The 16996-nt window shown below is 46.0% G+C and overlaps 1 protein-coding gene across 3 annotated transcripts in view; it reads right to left on the bottom strand.

The window, feature by feature from the left end:
* Nucleotides 1–2494: 2494 nt before the first annotated feature.
* Nucleotides 2495–16996, bottom strand: part of NADK2 (NAD kinase 2, mitochondrial) — a 1068394-nt gene continuing 1053892 nt past the window's right edge. For all 3 annotated transcript variants that reach the window (XM_086960538.1, XM_086960539.1, XM_086960537.1), the window contains one exon: nt 2495–3687. In XM_086960538.1, coding sequence (XP_086816664.1) covers nt 3549–3687 — 139 coding nt within the window. In that variant the 3' untranslated portion in view covers nt 2495–3548. The remainder of the gene's footprint in view (nt 3688–16996) is intronic.

Raw genomic sequence — 16996 nt, forward strand, 5'->3', positions numbered from 1 at the left:
CTAGCTTGGGCCAGGCTGTAGTAAGAACACTTTTTCAAACTACTGCAACACATTCAGGTAGCCACCGCTAACGGGGTAACTGCTTTATAGTCTATACACAAGTATAGGATCTACAGCTCATATGCCTCGAACGGTAAATGCTACTTACCAGTATGCATCTGTTCTTGGCATGTAGAGCTGTAGATTCTTATACGCCCACCCGCCTCCCCGGATACCTATATATGTTGCAGTACCATCTTACTTAGATACATTACACATGGACATCTTTCTTACTAACTCCATCATCACCCTTTATGGCGAAAACAATCTGGAGATGGAGTTGATGCCCATGCGCACTACTAGCCAAAGGAGGAGTCACCTATCTTGTGACTACAAAGACTTCTACAATAACAAAGTGCAAACGTCAGAGCCCAACACCGGATGGCGATCTATTCTGGTGGCTGCCTCCACCAGCAAGATATAAAGCATTAGATGCTGGGTCAGAAAATCTGGGTCGCCTGGAGCAGGAATATTGTTATGAGAAACCGGTGGGTTGACTGTGGGGGCCAGAGCATGGCTTAGCCCAAGTGCCTAATAGTATGTCTGTCAGGGCTCCATTATAAGGCAAAAGAGGTTTGGGCAGTGCATAGCCAGGCAGTAAGACCTCTCTTTTAACCTACATAGTGTGGCGGTGAAGGTCAAGAACCCCAGCAGTTCAGAAAGTACTATGGTAAAGAAAGTACTTCTCAGTCGACTGACCGGGGGGCAGTGCAGCCTTGTATCATTACCATGTAAGTGCATATAGCAGTCATCCTCTTAAGAGGGCCAAGGCCTTTCTCATCCCTCCTCCACTATCATCTCCATAAGGCTGGTTTTGATCAGAGACGGAGCCAAAAAGCTGGTGCAATGTAGGAACACAGACACGTGGTAACGGGATAATGTCGAAGTGTGATGAGTTCTCAATATGTTGAGGAATGTCAAGTTCTGGGACAGCCTTGGTCAAGCAGACTCAGATAAGCTGGTCCAGTCGGCACTGATGCGGTTTGCGGTGCTAAGCTCAATGCAGTTTCAAAGCCCAAAGTGAATTTAAGGGGTCCACACAGCACTAAGATTGAATCCCACCAGTGGAAATCTGACTGGATGACCCTGCCCGCAGATGTGGCAGTGAGAACCAGAAGTAAGCCAAAGATGTGCAGAATAGCTTCACGGAAGGCTTCCACTTGCTGCGAGGTCACCAAAGGACCCTGGGAATTTAGGGTGCATCGGAACGAGAGATGGAGTTGGTTCCTTTCATCCAGAATAAGACCAATAACACGATTACCCACCTCTTCTGCCTTTTCCGAACAGTGGCAGGAATTGGCCAGTTCTGCTTGGAGAATTCGATATTAAGTAAGATTTGCCTCAGGATCCTCAACTCGGGGCAGGACTTTAATGGAGCCTTAAGTTACTTTGCCATGTAGACCTTTGCCTCGTGATCTTAGGTGACTTTTGGGTTCATTTGGGCACAGTCATTGCAGGCCTTTGTATTGTGCAACAAACCCAAGCACTAAAGGCACGCCTCATAGGGATCTGACACAGACATTGGCTTGCAACAGTTCCTACAAGGCTTGATATCACTTGCACACTGGAAAAAAAGAGCATAGCTACAGATTGGAGTCTAAAGGCAAAAAATAGAAAGGACAGCATGGATGAGGAGTCACACTGCACCATTTACCGGCATAAAGGAGCACTGCTTTGAATTTTTCAGGAACCAGTCTGGCGCCTGGGGATATTCACAAGATGAGGACTCTGTGGTTAGATGTATCCATCAGAAGAAAACCTTACTGTGGTAGATCATCTTACGTATAAAAAATGTGTTATGCCCTAGCACATAAGGAACCGCATGTCTGCATAAGGGCACATTCTTAAGACCTTGACATGAGAAAAGGGAGTTCCTGTGGCCGAAACCTGTAACATGGGCATCTTCATATTTTTGATAAGCATTAGTACTTATACTTGGAAGTGCGATGGGACGAACGTTTAGCTTGTTTGGTCTTTCAGGCCTTCTTTTTTGACAATCTCTTCAAATCCCTCCTACATGTGGGATTACTACTTGATATTCCATTCAAAAGGAGAACAATCTGTAGGCAAATGTATCAATCGGAGGAAAAAGTTACTTACCTTCTGTAATGTTCTTTCTGGTGGATATTCCATCTGAAATATGGTCATGGACCAGGTTAATGAGACTCCAGATCGTTTTGTTGCACTGCACCTCCATAGAGTTGCTGCCGGCCAAATCCTTTTACCTTGTTTGTGTGAGAAACAAATGGATGGGAACCAACATCAGAGTGGGTGTTTTAGGACTTCATTTATGTCAATGATGCCAGGGCTGCAATGCTTATGCAAACAATTTGGAACCAGCACCTCTGAATAGCATGGAAGAACTTTTGGAAAAGTTTCAGAATTCAGTTTAGCACCAGGGACATTCAAAAGGTGAGGAATCTGAATGCAGATGGAGTATCTACCAGAAAAAGTGTTATCGAAGATAAGTACATTTTTTATTCTTTTTGGTAAAACACCAACGCACCAAAAGAAAAACCTAATCTAGCATTCAATAAAATGTTTAGTTGATCTGAAATGACCAGATTTGGACAGTATAAGTTACTCCTTGCAAAGCAAAAAATAACACGTTGAAGAAACCTCGACCAAAATTCTATTTTGTTTCAAAATATGGTTTTGTATTTCCCAGATGATCTTAATCTTAAAATTGAGCCTTATCTACCAATTCAGAATTAACATTTGGTGAATGGAGTTGCACATTAACGTCAAACACTAAAAAGCGTTTATGTGTAACCTTAATGAAAACCGTTGATCAGCTGAAACACTGAGAACATTTTCAGATCCAAAACTACTAAGCAAAAAAATGGAAAATCTAACCAGAAAAAAACCAATGGATTTATGCTGACAACCCTACAGACAGACTTGGGTGTTAAAAAACTGCATTGCGCAAGGGCGCACTCTCAACAAAATACAGTAATGCCCACATAACTGTTTTAAGTTCAGAAAAACTAGATAAACTCTGTCATTTTGTAATTGGGGAACTGATAAAAGTATTTGAAACTCAAAAATCCTTAAAATTTATAACCAAAAACAAAATGAAAGACTAACAGTAACACCTACTTAGTATGTTTACCTTTGAACCAAGAAAAATCTGGGCAAAATTATACTGAAAAACAGTTTGTAATACTGTATATTTTATCAGATCGTGTCTATCGAATGCTTAATGCTACTCACGAAATGACTGCGCCATTGCTACTGTGGATCTCCAAACCACTAACTTGTTTCAACAGTACATTTTATTGTTCATTTTGAACATTATTGTTAAGTGCTTTAATTTCCCAACGGATTATGAAAAAGCTATACAATGTCCCCTTTGTGATTACTTGCAAACCCTGAGAAGATAACCCAAAATCTTTTATAGCACAATGGCAGGTCGAGACGTTTTAGCATTTACAAAATCCTGCTTTTCCATTAGATCCTTCACTATGGATGTCACACTGTCTGGAACGGTATCCATTAGAAAGTCTCCTTCATTCATCTAACAGAACAGTACATAGTGCATCTTCTTTGTCTGTCAATATAGAAACTATTGCTCCATCGTTAAATTCAAAGGATGTTCCTCCATCCACAACCATGCAGGCATCCCAACAACGAGAGCGGACACAGACCCTGGAAAAAAAAAAAAGAACACATAACAAGTGGATACAATAGTTAATGAAGAATTTAATGGCAGGACCTAAATACAGCTTCTTAGTTTTAGTGCAAAGGTAATAATTTATTTGTAATTTAATTTCTAAACTTCTTGCTTTTTAGCTTTTTGAAAATTCAGTATGTATGCATTCCTTCTTGCTTTCACTTGGTATTCTTTCAAATTTGGTAAAAAGCAGACAAAATTGTTAGCCCCCAGTAACAGCATTTTTAGTGGATCATTTCTTCAGCCAGCAGATCATCATTTACAAATAGCTGCAGGTGCATACTGATATCAAGAAAGCTATGCACAGCGATGAGTGGGCACTAGAGCTGCTCAACCAGCAATATCCACAAGAATGGCAAGCATCCTCTGCCTCATCTTAGTTTCACCCCAAATGTAATTTTTTTTTTCTCCAAATAATTTTTATTGCAGACGCTCAAATGGGAAGAAATCCACATTAACATACATGTTTCAAAGTATGCATAAGTACACTGCAGAGTAAACCCACGGAGTCCTCCGCTCTGTCCTAGGATGGTCAGCAAAAACAGTCCGGCGATATCAATGTCCAATTCTCCACATACCAATCGCTTAATGAGGGAGGCACTCATGTGAACCATTCAAGCGACTGCTTTTTGTTTTTGTTAATACCCCCTCCCCCCTTCCCTTGAACAAACAACATAGTGTGTATGCAAAAATCATCTTAACATCTCTTGTTCAGAACTTAACTGCGCAGTCATAACATTGGCACCATACAGTTCCTTCAGTTTCCAACCTCCCATCCCGCCCGGCAGGCCTTTCTGTAAGAATGCTGAACTCTCAGTGGGGTCCTGTTGCATCAGGTTCAATTCAAGACAAGTACCCCGGTCCCCTTCGCACCCCCTTTCCATCTCACCAGTCATGAGTCATATGCCCCCCAACCCCCCATCCAACCCGTGATAGTGTCTCCATTTCGACCAGACCCTCTTAAACTTGTTCGGGCAGCCCCTGGCCTTGTATGTCACACGCTCTGCTGCCATGTAAAGATCCAACCCTCTCCTCCACTCCTCCACAGTAGGGACTGTCTCCGCCCCACAGTACTTTGCAATATCCCGTTTTGCCACCACCAGCGCCAAGGTCAGGAACACCAGCAAAGGACGTGGGAGATCAACATCGTTTGTCATGCCCAGGATGGCTAGCTTGGGCTCTTGCTCCAATGGTACTGACAGGACATCTCTAAGTTCTGCAAAGATTAGGGTCAGTAGGACTGTATTCTATCACATGTCCACAATGTATGGAAAAAATCCCCTCTCTCGCACTGGCATCGTAGGCATTTGGCGTCCATGGTTCTCCCCATTTTAAACAGTCTCACTCTATCATAGTATGTTCTATGTAGTACATTATATTGAATTAGACGAAGCCGGGATTTAATGGCCACCTCCCTGGGGCGCATTAAAACTGTGTCCCAGTCTATGTCCTCAAGTGTGCCCACATCATTCTCCCATGTCGTTCTAAGGCTCGCAAGGTCCACCAGCATATTATTGGTAAGTGTTTTATATGTAAGCGATACAGCCTTGCTCGGTATCCGTTCTTGTAGCAGTCTACCTTCCAGCGGGGCATACTCGGGGAGGCCTTCTAAAGTCAGGGACTGTGCTCTCCACGCATGCCGCAGTTGGGTGTATTTATAGAACTGTGTTCGGTGTAAACCATATTCTGCCTGTAAGGTCGCAAAGGGTTTCAGGTCACCTCTAGCGATTACGTCGCCTATCGTGGATATCCCTATATCATCCCATCTCCTAAACCCGGTAAGTTTATACAACTCAGGTAGCCACTTGCAATGCCAAAGCGGGTCTGCCTTGTAGGCCGCTTATCCCAGCCTGTGCGTCTGATGGCCATTCTCCAGGCTCGGAGTGTGATGTTTGTGGCCGGGAGCAGCGACTTCGTCGCTGTTCTGCCATATAGGTACGTTAGCAAAGCATGGGGGGATAGTTTGGCCCGTTCCAGTGCATACGTGGGGTGATCTGCCGGGGCGTGCAACCAGTCATTAATGGGGGTTACATGTTCTGCCCAATAATAGGCTTCAAGGTTGGGGAGCGAGATTCCACCACTATATTGATGTCGTTGGAGGGTGGTCAACGCTACTCTCGGCTGTCTGTCTAACAATATATCGACTCGGAGGTCAGCATGGGCTTTACGTAGTACGCTGTCTGGGAGCAGATAGTACTCGTTTTGGAGAGCGTAGAGGTACTTAGGTAGTATGATCATCTTGTACATCGCTGCCCTGCCCAGGAGTGTCAAGGGGAGTCGTCGCCAGCGGTCCATGTCCGAGGCAGAGTTCAAGAGTATTCTGTCTATATTTTTGCGACGCGACAGTTGCCTGTCAAGCGTGACGTAGATCCCTAAACATTGAAAGCCCTCCTCAGAGACTACCAGTCGATCCGGAAGCACCTCCACGCGAGCACCTCCACTAGGGTCGTAGAGGACAGATTTGCGCCAGTTGATGGCATAGCCGAAGTGGCAGCCATAGCGCTCCAACGCTCTGAATAATTCGGGCACTGTAGTCCGCGGGTTGGTGATGTACAGAAGGATATCGTCCGCATATAACGATATTTTTTCCAGCGTGACGTCTGCGGCAGCGACCCGGAAGCCTGAGATCCTGTGGTTTTGCCTAATCTTGGCCGCCAACACTTCAATAGTAAGTGTAAACAGGAGCGGTGATAGGGGACAACCCTGACGGGTGCCCCTTTGGATAGTAATGATGCGGGAGAGCCTCCCATTGACTCTCACTCTGGCAAGTGGGCTGGTATATAAAAGTCGTATCCACGCACAGAATTTTGGGCCAAGGCCAAATTTTTGCAACACCGCCTCTAGGAACGGCCAATGCACCGAGTCAAAGGCCTTCTCGGCATCTAGGGAGAGGAACCAATGCGGCAGCTCCCTATCCCGCACCTCCTGCAGCCAGTTATGTGTGCGCCGGAGACTGAATTTCGTAGCTCGGTCCGGCAGGAAACCAGTTTGGTCCAGGTGTATCAGGTCAGGCAGTACCGCCTTTAACCGTCGCGCCAAGACCGTGGCGAGGACCTTCACCTCCGTGTTCAATAGGGAGATAGGCCGGTACGAGGCGCAGTCCTCTCGAGGTTTGCCCTCCTTATGTATAGGTACAATGATTGCCATGGCGAGGTCAGCCGGCAGGCCTCCTTCACGGTAGGCCTCAGTAAAGAGATTTCGCATGTGGGGGGCTAGTATGTCCACTGTACCCTTAAAGAATTCCGGGGGAAATCCATTCGGTCCAGGGACCTTACCCGGTTTCAGCTCCGAAATGGCGGTCTTCACCTCCTCCAGGGAGATGTCAGCCTCTAATGCTGGAAGGGCCGCAGCGTCCACCACGGGCAGGGTGACCGGTGTCAGGGAGAGTAGGGCGTCGTCGCATGTGCCCAGTGGTCTGGCTTCATAGAAGCGTTCATAGTAGCCGCGTATGTGTCTCAATATGAGGGTCCGTGCACACCATCCTTCCCCTGTCGTCCCTGACTCCCTCCACCCACCTCGCCGTTCGCTCTTTACGGCTAAGCCACGCTAGAAGTTTGCCCGACTTATCCCCTACATCATATAATCTATGGAGTGTTGCCAAGTTTTGTGTTCTTGCCTCTTCTAAGACCAATTCCCGGTATCGCCTCTGGGTGTCTGGAAGTTTACGCAGCACTGTAATGCTTTTAGTACGGAGGTGTTCCCTCTCGAGCTCCACTATTTCTCTCTCGACGTTTCCCACCTTCTCCTGCTGCCTCCTCTTCTCCTCCCCCAGTCTCCCATTTATTCTGTCCCTCATTACCGGCTTCAGCGCTTCCCAGAGGGTCACAGCTGAGTCTACCGAGCCGTCATTGTCAGCTAAGTAGACCCGGGCGTCGGCTCTAATGCCTTTAAGTATAGTTTTATTCGTGAGGTCCCAGGCGGCCAGGCGCCACGAGGTCTCTCCTCTATGTCTAGAGCAGCCTAGCGATACTAGTAGAGGCGAGTGATCTGAGAGACCCCTCGCCAGGTATTCTGCTGTGTCCTCCATGGTTAGCTCCTGCCTGTGCATAAATACATAGTCCCGCCTAGAGAATACCTTGTGTGCAGCTGAGTAGAAGGAATATGCAATGGAGTCCGGGTATAGCAGTCGCCAGACATCAGTTAAGCCTATGTCCGACATTGTTTGAGCGAGGGGGGTCCGCAAGCCATGGGTACTGGGCGTTCCTGACCTATCTACGGTCTTATCCATTACGTCATTAAAATCTCCACCCACCAACTGAATAGAGTCTGAGGTGTCCAGGAGTATGGTCGCTAGCTTCTTGAAAGCCGTAGCCTGCAGCTTCGGGGGTGCATATACTGAGATGAGAGTGTAGGTGCGCCTACGCCACGTTCCCTGTACTCCTACACACATGCCTAGTGGGTCATCCCAGGTATGTGTGACACGGAATGGGAAAGCAGTCTTGACAATAACCGCCACGCCCCTGGAGTCAGTCGTATAGCCCGCGTGTCCCAGCACTTTATATCTACCTCTCGCTATAAATGCACAAGCCGAACCCCTGAGGTGAGGCTCCTGTAGGAAAACTATGTCTGGGCCTACCCCCAAATGTAACATTAACAGAATTTCTAGAACAAGGCAAATTCAATTCACCAGCAGCCCAGAGGGGGAGAATGAGAGTGATGAGTAACAAAGTAGAAAGCATTTGATAACACCGGTACAGGAAGGAAGTGGATTGTTCTCATGAATGCCATTTTCCTACAGATGTTTTCACAATTTGAATTAAACACTCCCACGAAGTATACTCCAGAAGAGAGGAAGGGAGGAGAAGCAAAGAGAAAGCTCTGCAGCACCTGACAACCAGAATGTTTCCTCATCTTCAAGGATAAGAGACGGGGATAAAAACCTTGCAGCAGTCATATTTCAGAAAAGCAGCTTGCAATTTTAATACCAAAAGAGTGCTCTCTATGTTTGAATGCGATTTAGTACAAAGCAATTAACTGCAAATGGAAAATTTAAGGTTTAATGTTGTAGCATACTAAATGTGACAAACCTACTTCTATATTATTGGATTTTTTTACTAAGAGAATACATATTACCATTTAATGGGTAGATCTAATGACATCTTTGCATTGCTCATCTAGTGCGGGCTTCACAACTGACCAGCAATATCTTTATTAATGTGAAGCAAGTTGGCAACTGCCTAATTTTTTTGTTCGCGCTAAAGGAAGAAAGTAATAATTGAGAATTAATATTTAACATCTGTCTCGTTCATTTTTCCTTCAGATTCCACAAGGTATTAAATGTCCATCACTACCCAAACTTAATCCCCATTTATTTTACCTACATTATTGCCGGTTAGATGTGCATTATTTTTCTTACAAGTGTACTTGGACGGTACAGTAGTATGCAGACTATCTCCAAAGCAGTGCTTAAGTGGTAAAATAATAACTGCCTTCATTTCTGAGGAAAAATTTGTAGCTCGTGCGGACGAATATAGGGATTGCCAAATATCAATGTTGCTTAGTCTGGATTCCGGATCATGCCTTTTTCTTCCAACACCATACACTCTTTGGCCCTTTATTTCACTCCTGCAGATTTTTAAATTACTTCTTTCTCTTTTTGTCAGTTTTTCTGCATTTTTCTTCTTCCTCCTTTTGTGTTTTTCTTTCTTTTGCTCTGTGTCAAAGTCAGATAAAAGGTAAGCGCTGGTCCCCAAAAATGAGTGCTGGTGGGCCCCACCTGCAACCCCCATGAATTACTGTTCCAAAGTGAAACAGGCCTGTAAACACTATCATTCAAAAGAATAGAACATTAATCAGCCATTTAAAAATTGTGAGGCTTTCGAATTTTGCTTTACAAAAAGAGGATTCCAAATGCTTCTGGGCACTATACACCGTATAGATCAGGCAACAGATTTATCCTTTCGGTAAGCTTTCGTGATTATTACAACCAACGAGTATCTTTTTGATAAGTGTAGCCTTCAAATATGCTGGCTATTACCATAGCGGTTTGTGTCACTTTACAGGAAGGACTCTCCGATGTTTGCCTTGTAATAGAACGGGGTTACTGAAAAATCAATTAAGATCAGCACTATTCACTTTTTTGGGACACAGTGAGGCTGTATACATATTATCTGGGCTGAAAATATAACCGGAATTGAGATAGGCACAATCTGGTTCATTATTCTTTTTACTTATTACTCGGAGTCATTAGATTGTTGGCTGAAATTTTATTTACTTTCATATTATAGAACCATATGAAGGACTTCGGAAATCTAATAGGTACCTGTTTACTTCTTATAGGTGATATACACAAAGATAAGCTATGGCAGTATTACCTACACTCACATAAAGGATACTTGTTTAGTTACACGCTCCCACTGGGGTATAAGGATTATAAAGAACAACTCCCCCTTAGAGTTATGCACACTACACTAATGGAGATCTAACTGCGCATATCTATTTCTGGCAGAACTTTTACCTCATTTAAACAGTACATAGAAAAACAGGTTATCTAAATTAGAATGATGTAAACTCTTATACTGTAACTTACTATACCAATTGAATTGTACTGTGAGACATAGCACAATGTTTTGTATGCATGGGTTTCCACAAAGCAGAATCAATTTATACTTGTGCTTGTTTAATGTTCACACCAAGAAGAGTTTTTACACACTGGGGTCACTGATTCAAGGGTTTATGATTATTGATTGGTTCAAGGTCTGTTTTCAATATTGCAACGTTAGCTGTTTCAATTGTTTAAGCCTTGAGAAAGTTGTCGGGATAATCCCCAAATATGACGAAACACGTGCTGGCTAAAGCTCACAAGATTGCTTAGAGTAGATAGAAGTACTGAGGAATAAATCTACAACAACAAGAAAAAGTTTTTATCATGGTTTTAAAAACTGTATTTTGTACAGAGTTGTGAAATAAATATGTGTGCCTCATACTGTCAAACGCTTCTGGGCACTAATCAAAAGGGACTTTTAATCTCAAGTAGATGAACGCTATTCAACGACATTTCTGATAAATATATTTCTGAAGGATAAGTTACTTACCTTCGGTAACACTCTATCTGGTAGAGACATGGTCTAGCCGCAGACTACCTATCTTGTGATTGCTCCACAGGTGCCAGGATGGATCAGGAAAACGTTTGAGGCAATAACTCTGCGAGTCAGTGGTGGGCGTTGTGCGACTCCGTACTGACGTCTCCGCACAAAACATCAACGGAGTCCATATGAGCCACCACTGACGTGCTGACGTCAGTTTCTTCTGCAAACACTTCCATGCCAGAATGCGGAGCTCCCATAGAAACTGGCCATCAAAATAGTGTGCCAAAGAAGATTAAATATCTTCAAAAGAAATTGGAAGGTATTCCATTTGGTTTCTATTATCAACCTTTTTATTTATTTTTATTTTTTAAAAAGCCAATAAGCAACCTGATTGTCTGAGCAGAAGCCTGGAGAACAATCCGAACTGGTAAAAAACTCACAGTGAAGAACCGCTGGAAGCAGAACACTAGAGAACCATCAGCACTGGTGAAAACCAGGGCCAAAGAGGACACCGCGAATAACCGCCAGGGTGGAAACCAGTTCCAAGGAATTGAGAACCTTATTCTGGAGGAAGTTTGTTGATCTGGAAACCAGAGCCATGGAAAGGAGAACCTCAGGAGGAAGTTCGCAGAGTGGGGAGGATGGAAGGAGAGGTAAAGAATCTGTGACTAGACCATGTCTTTACCAAATACAGCATTACTGAAGGGAAGTAACTTATCCATCTGACAGAGATATCTAGCTACAGATTCCCTACCTTGGGAACTAGATACCAAAGCGATAACACATCCGGAGATGGGTCTGCGAACTAAGCCAACAAACTTTCTCAGAGAACCAGCAGGTGACAAGTAATGAAAGATTGTAAATAAATAAATTGTAAATTGATACTTGTATAGCGCACTACTCACCCGCAAGGGTCTCAAGGCGCTTGTACGAATACCGCTGTGGAACCCATCCTGGCTTTCCCTGTGAGGCGTCCACTCCTGGGCACCCCCAAGGTGGAGGCCAGGAATCCTTAGCGTTGTGGGGGCCGTTGTGGAGATTAAGCAAGCTATTGCCCAGAGTTGCAGAGTGGGACTCCATGATTGGAATAGGCACCGAGGCGAGAATGATCAGGTCCGTGGAATTTTGAGACCAAGACCCGCCGAGGCGGGGAATTGAACCCTGGTCCCGGGCCAGACCTCTGCATCAGGGTCTGACGCTCTAACCATTGAGCCACACTTCTCCACATATGTAGGTATTAGACTTGGCATCTTTTGGCGTGTTTCCCCAGAGTTTTTGCTTTCTGCCATCCCGGTTTTAACTGTTTTTGCTGGCAGTGTTTCTGCGCACTTTTCTCACTGCTGATCAGTGGTAAAGTGCAAGTGCTTTCTGTGTAAATTGTGTTATGGATTGGTGTTTCCATGATTCGGTGTTTGATTTACTTGTTAGCCGTAGAAAAGTGCACAGCTTGTGCCAGGGCCTGTAAATCAACTGCTACTAGTGGGCCTTCAACACTGATTGTGCCACCCACGTGAGTAGCCCTAAAAAGGTAACTCAGACCTGCCACTGCAGAGTCTGCATGCAGTTTGTAACTGCAATGTCGACTAGGCGAGTGCACCCATTTGCCAGGCCCTAAACTTTCCCTTTTCTACACGTCAGTCACCCCTAAGGTAGGGCCAAGGTACCTCTGTGGGCAGGGTGCAGTGTAAGTGAAAGGTAGGACATGCCTTGGTGTGTGAGACATGTCCTGATAGTGAATTACAGCCCATTTTGTTTCTCACTTTTGCAAGGCTACCTTTTCCCTATAGGACAGAATCGGAAGTTTGTTTATAACATCTTATAAACATAACTGGCCCTGGGAACTAGGTGGGAAAATAAAGTTTGGTATGCCTCAGAATCTAAAGATGCATCTTTTAGTGAAGGTGATTTTTACATTCATGCGCATTGAGCGGGAGCTCGATATAAAGGGGCTTAAACAGAGTTTAACTAGCTGGCGATTTGGTGCTGTGCCCGTGAAATGCTCGTGCACAGCATCAAATCGCCAGCCATCTGTTCCCCAGCAGCTCCGCCCCACAAGCTTCCGCCAGCGTGCGCTCTGGCTCAGCCGAGCCGCCCTCCTCCCACACCTCTCACACACAAGTGAAGCTTCACTTCAAAGCATGCGCGTTATCATATATAAATTCTCATTGTTTTCACGGCCGGCCTCCAGCCGTGACTCGCATTTCTCCTTCCTTCCAGCGCTGGCTTGTTTTTATCATGTCCCTTTACTTGTAAGTCAATCCTTGTTTAATAAGTAAATAATGCAGCCCACGCCGAGGATCAGAACCCTGTTCTCCAGCTCCTAAGTCAGCAGCGCACGCAGCCTGCCATCTGTGTTGTGTCAGGTTACAAATGGTTTCACTTTTGGGGCTTCGCTGCTGCGCTTGTTGTAAATGCCCCTCCTTTCGGTGCCTGGTTCTCTCCCAGGTGATTTCACTCACTGAATGTTTTTGTGGGCTATCATATCGGCGTTCGCGCTTCTTTCTATTCCGGCATGTGATGGCCCCTCATTCCTCCTCCCATGTGGGTCTGGCCGAGGCTGGCGATGGAGAACTCTTTCAATTGTCTCTAAACACTTCACTGTAAACACACTGGTCAAGAGGCCCCATGTTATGTGCCTCACCTTGCGTCAGGCTCTTTCATTACCTCTTCCCCAAACCGTATGTTCCATTCTGTGACTTGTAGCATCAAAATGTACATTTTAGAAATGGTCGTGGTGGCATTGCCGTGGCATGCGACCACTTGGACACAAAGTCTTAAGTTACTAACACGCTTTTATAATAACGTACATAGCCACGAGTATATTTTTATATTATTTTCCTTTAATTGTTTTCATGATTCCCGAGAGAACATTTCATTTATCTAATAAATGTTGAAATAACTTTGACCCCACTAATACAAGTTCCGAGCGTGAACAGGACATGCCTTAAATACTTCAAGTGTGCCGTGCCATGTAGCTTTAATTATATGCACCAGCCCCACCCCCAGAAATCAACCCGTAGCCACTCGCAAACAATGCACACGGTTTTCTGTCGAGCAAAAATGTATTTCTATTTTTTGAAATACGAGTTCCGAGCTTGAACAGAACGTTCGCAAAGTAATTCTCTCTAAACACTTCACTGTAGACGCACCCGTCAAAAGGGTCCATGTTATGTGCATCACCATGCCTATTGAAAATACAAGTGAATATCAAAGCATTGTTGCTCTGCACAACTCCAAAGCCTGTTGTTTTATCTGTTTCTGGCACATGTGCAACCCAGAAAAACATTCTTCCACCACTAAAGTGGCAACCCTGGACAATTTGGAGGCAGTCTCTAGAACAGGAGCTGCTGCCACAGGTGAAGCAACAGGAGCTGCTGTCACAAGTGAAAGATATAATTGCAAACAATAAGTGCCAGGAAAGGAGGAAGTCATTTGCAGAGACCCAAACAACAAGAGGCCCATTCAACCGGCAAGTGTTCATTCAGATGATGTTCGGTTGTTTTAGCTCTGCTGCTCTTTTAACGTTCTGCCAAACTGCTTTAATCTCTTGTTTTTATCTTGGTTAACCGAGTTTGTGGAAGATGATAGTTAAACACGTGTCCTTCAGAAGAACAAAGCTGAATGTGTTAACTTAAAGCGGCGGATTGCAACTCAGTTCGTACATAGCCTAATCAGTGGCATGAATGCATCTTTGCCGAGTAGTAGTTTACCATAAACTGCTCAGTGAGTCATCAAGTTGCCCGAGCATGACCCATCAATGCAGTGGATAATAATGTAGCTCAGTGGGCTAATGTGCATACTTTAGAACAAGCATTGGAAATGCAATAGGTTTCGCATTAGGAAAGTTTGAGCTATTGGTATTGTAAATGACACTTTTTTTATTTATGTGTTGGTTTTGAAAGTAGCAAAATTAATAGCTTTGTCAGTTACAATGTCAATAGTGTTAACTTTTGCAAATGTGACACCTATAGCATTTGTAATGCAATGTGTGTTGTATTTACGTGACTTAGATGTCTTGATATTACAAATAACAATGGCTTTTAATTTTGTAAATAATTAATACTAAAATAAAAGTTATTGTAATTTATAATGGCAATAGCTTAAACGTTTGTAAATAACTTTTATGAAGATTATGTTCAGTGTATTTTATTGTGACGAAAATCCAAGAACATTGCATTTGCATCTACACACACACACACACACATATATAGATGTGGTAGTGGTGGATCTGGGGGATATGGTGGTGGTGGATGTGGTGGTGGTGGTGATGGTGGATGTGGTGGTGGAGGTGGTGGATGTGGTGGTGATGTGGTGGATGTGGTGGTTGTGGAGGTTGTGGATGTGGTGAAAGTGGTGGTGGAAGTGATGGTGGTGGGTGTGGTGGATGTGGTGGTGGATGTGGTGGTGGTGGATGCGGTGGTGGATGTGGTGGTGGTGGTGGATGTGGTGGTGGTGGATGCGGTGGTGGTGGTGGATGTGGTGGTGGTGGATGAGGTGGTGGTGGATGAGGTGGTGGTGGTGGAAGTGGTGGATGTGGTGGTGGATGTGGTGGTGGTGGTGGTGGTGGGTGCGGTGGAGGTGGAAGTGGTGGATGTGGTGGTGGATGTGGCGGTGGTGGATGTGGTGGTGGTGGATGTGGTGGTGGATGTGGAGGTCATGGTGGATGTGGTGGTGATGGTGGATGTGGTGGTGATGGTGGATGTGGTGGTGGATGCAGTGGATGTGGTGGTGGTGAATGCGGTGGATGTGGTGATGGTGGATGTAGTGGTGGTGGATGCGGTGGTGGTGGATGTGGTGGTGGTGGATGTGGTGGTGGTGGATGTGGCGGTGGATGTCATGGTGGATGTGGAGGTGATGGTGGATGTGGTGGTGGATGTGATGGTGGATGTGGTGGATGCGGTGGTGGTGGATGCGGTGGTGGTGGTGTTGGTGGATGCAGTGGTGGTGGTGGATGCGGTGGTGGTGGATGGGTTGGTGGTTGTGGTGGATGTCATGGTGGATGTGGAGGTGATGGTGGATGTGGTGGTGGATGTGATGGTGGTGGGTGCACCTACACACACACAGAGCCACACACACACACACACACACACACACACACACATATAGATGTGGTTGTGGTGGATCTGGGGGATATGGTGGTGGTGGATGTGGTGGTGGATGTGGTGATGAGGGGGTGGATGTGGTGGTGGATGTGGAGGTGGTGGTGATGTGGTGGATGTGGGGGTGGTGGATGTGGGGGTGGTGGATGTGGTGGTTGTGGTGAAAGTGGTGGTGGATGTGGTGGTGGATGTGGTGGTGGATGTGGTGGTGGAAGTGATGGTGGTGGGTGTGGTGGATGTGGTGGTGGTGGATGCGGTGGTGGATGCGGTGGTGGATGTGGTGGTGGATGTGGTGGTGGATGTGGTGGTGGTGGTGGATGCGGTGGTGGATGTGGTGGTGGTGGTGGATGTGGTGGTGGTGGATGTGGTGGTGGATGTGGTGGTGGTGGTGGATGAGGTGGTGGTGGATGTGGTGGTGGTGGTGGTGGATGCGGTGAATGTGGTGGTGGATGCGGTGGTGGTGGAAGTGGTGGTGGATGTGGTGGTGGTGGTGGATGTGGGTGGTGGTGGATGTGGTAGTGGTGGTGGATGTAGTGGTGGATGTGGTAGTGGTGGTGGATGTAGTGGTGGATGTGGTAGTGGTGGATGTGGTAGTGGTGGATGTGGCGGTGGTGGATGTGGTGGTGGATGTGGCGGTGGATGTCATGGTGGAGGTGGTGGTGGATGTGGTGGTGGTGGTGGATGTGGTGGTGGTGGATGCAGTGGATGTGGATGCGGTGGTGGTGGTAGTGGTGGATGGGGTGGTGGTTGTAGTGGATGTGGTGGTGGATGTAGTGGTGGTGGGTGTGGTGGTGGTGGATGCGGTGGTGGTGGTGGATGCGGTGGTGGTGGATGTGGTGGTGGTGGATGTGGTGGTGGTGGATGTGGTGGTGGATGTGGCGGTGGATGTGGAGGTGATGGTGGATGTGATGGTGGATGTGGTGGTGGATGTGGTGGTGGTGGATGTGGTGGTGGTGGATGTGATGGTGGATGTGGTGGTGATGGTGGATGTGGTGGTGGATGCGGTGGATGTGGTGGTGGATGCGGTGGATGTGGTGGTGGATGCGGTGGTGGATGTGGCGGCGGATGTCATGGTGGATGTGTGCCTAGAAGCGCTATACCTCCCATCATATAGGTCAACATGTTGCTGCGAATGGTGATAAATAGCACGTTCTAGT

This window comes from Lissotriton vulgaris, chromosome 3_1 (assembly GCF_964263255.1).
Source record: "Lissotriton vulgaris chromosome 3_1, aLisVul1.2, whole genome shotgun sequence".
In the NCBI taxonomy this organism is placed as follows: domain Eukaryota; kingdom Metazoa; phylum Chordata; class Amphibia; order Caudata; family Salamandridae; genus Lissotriton; species Lissotriton vulgaris.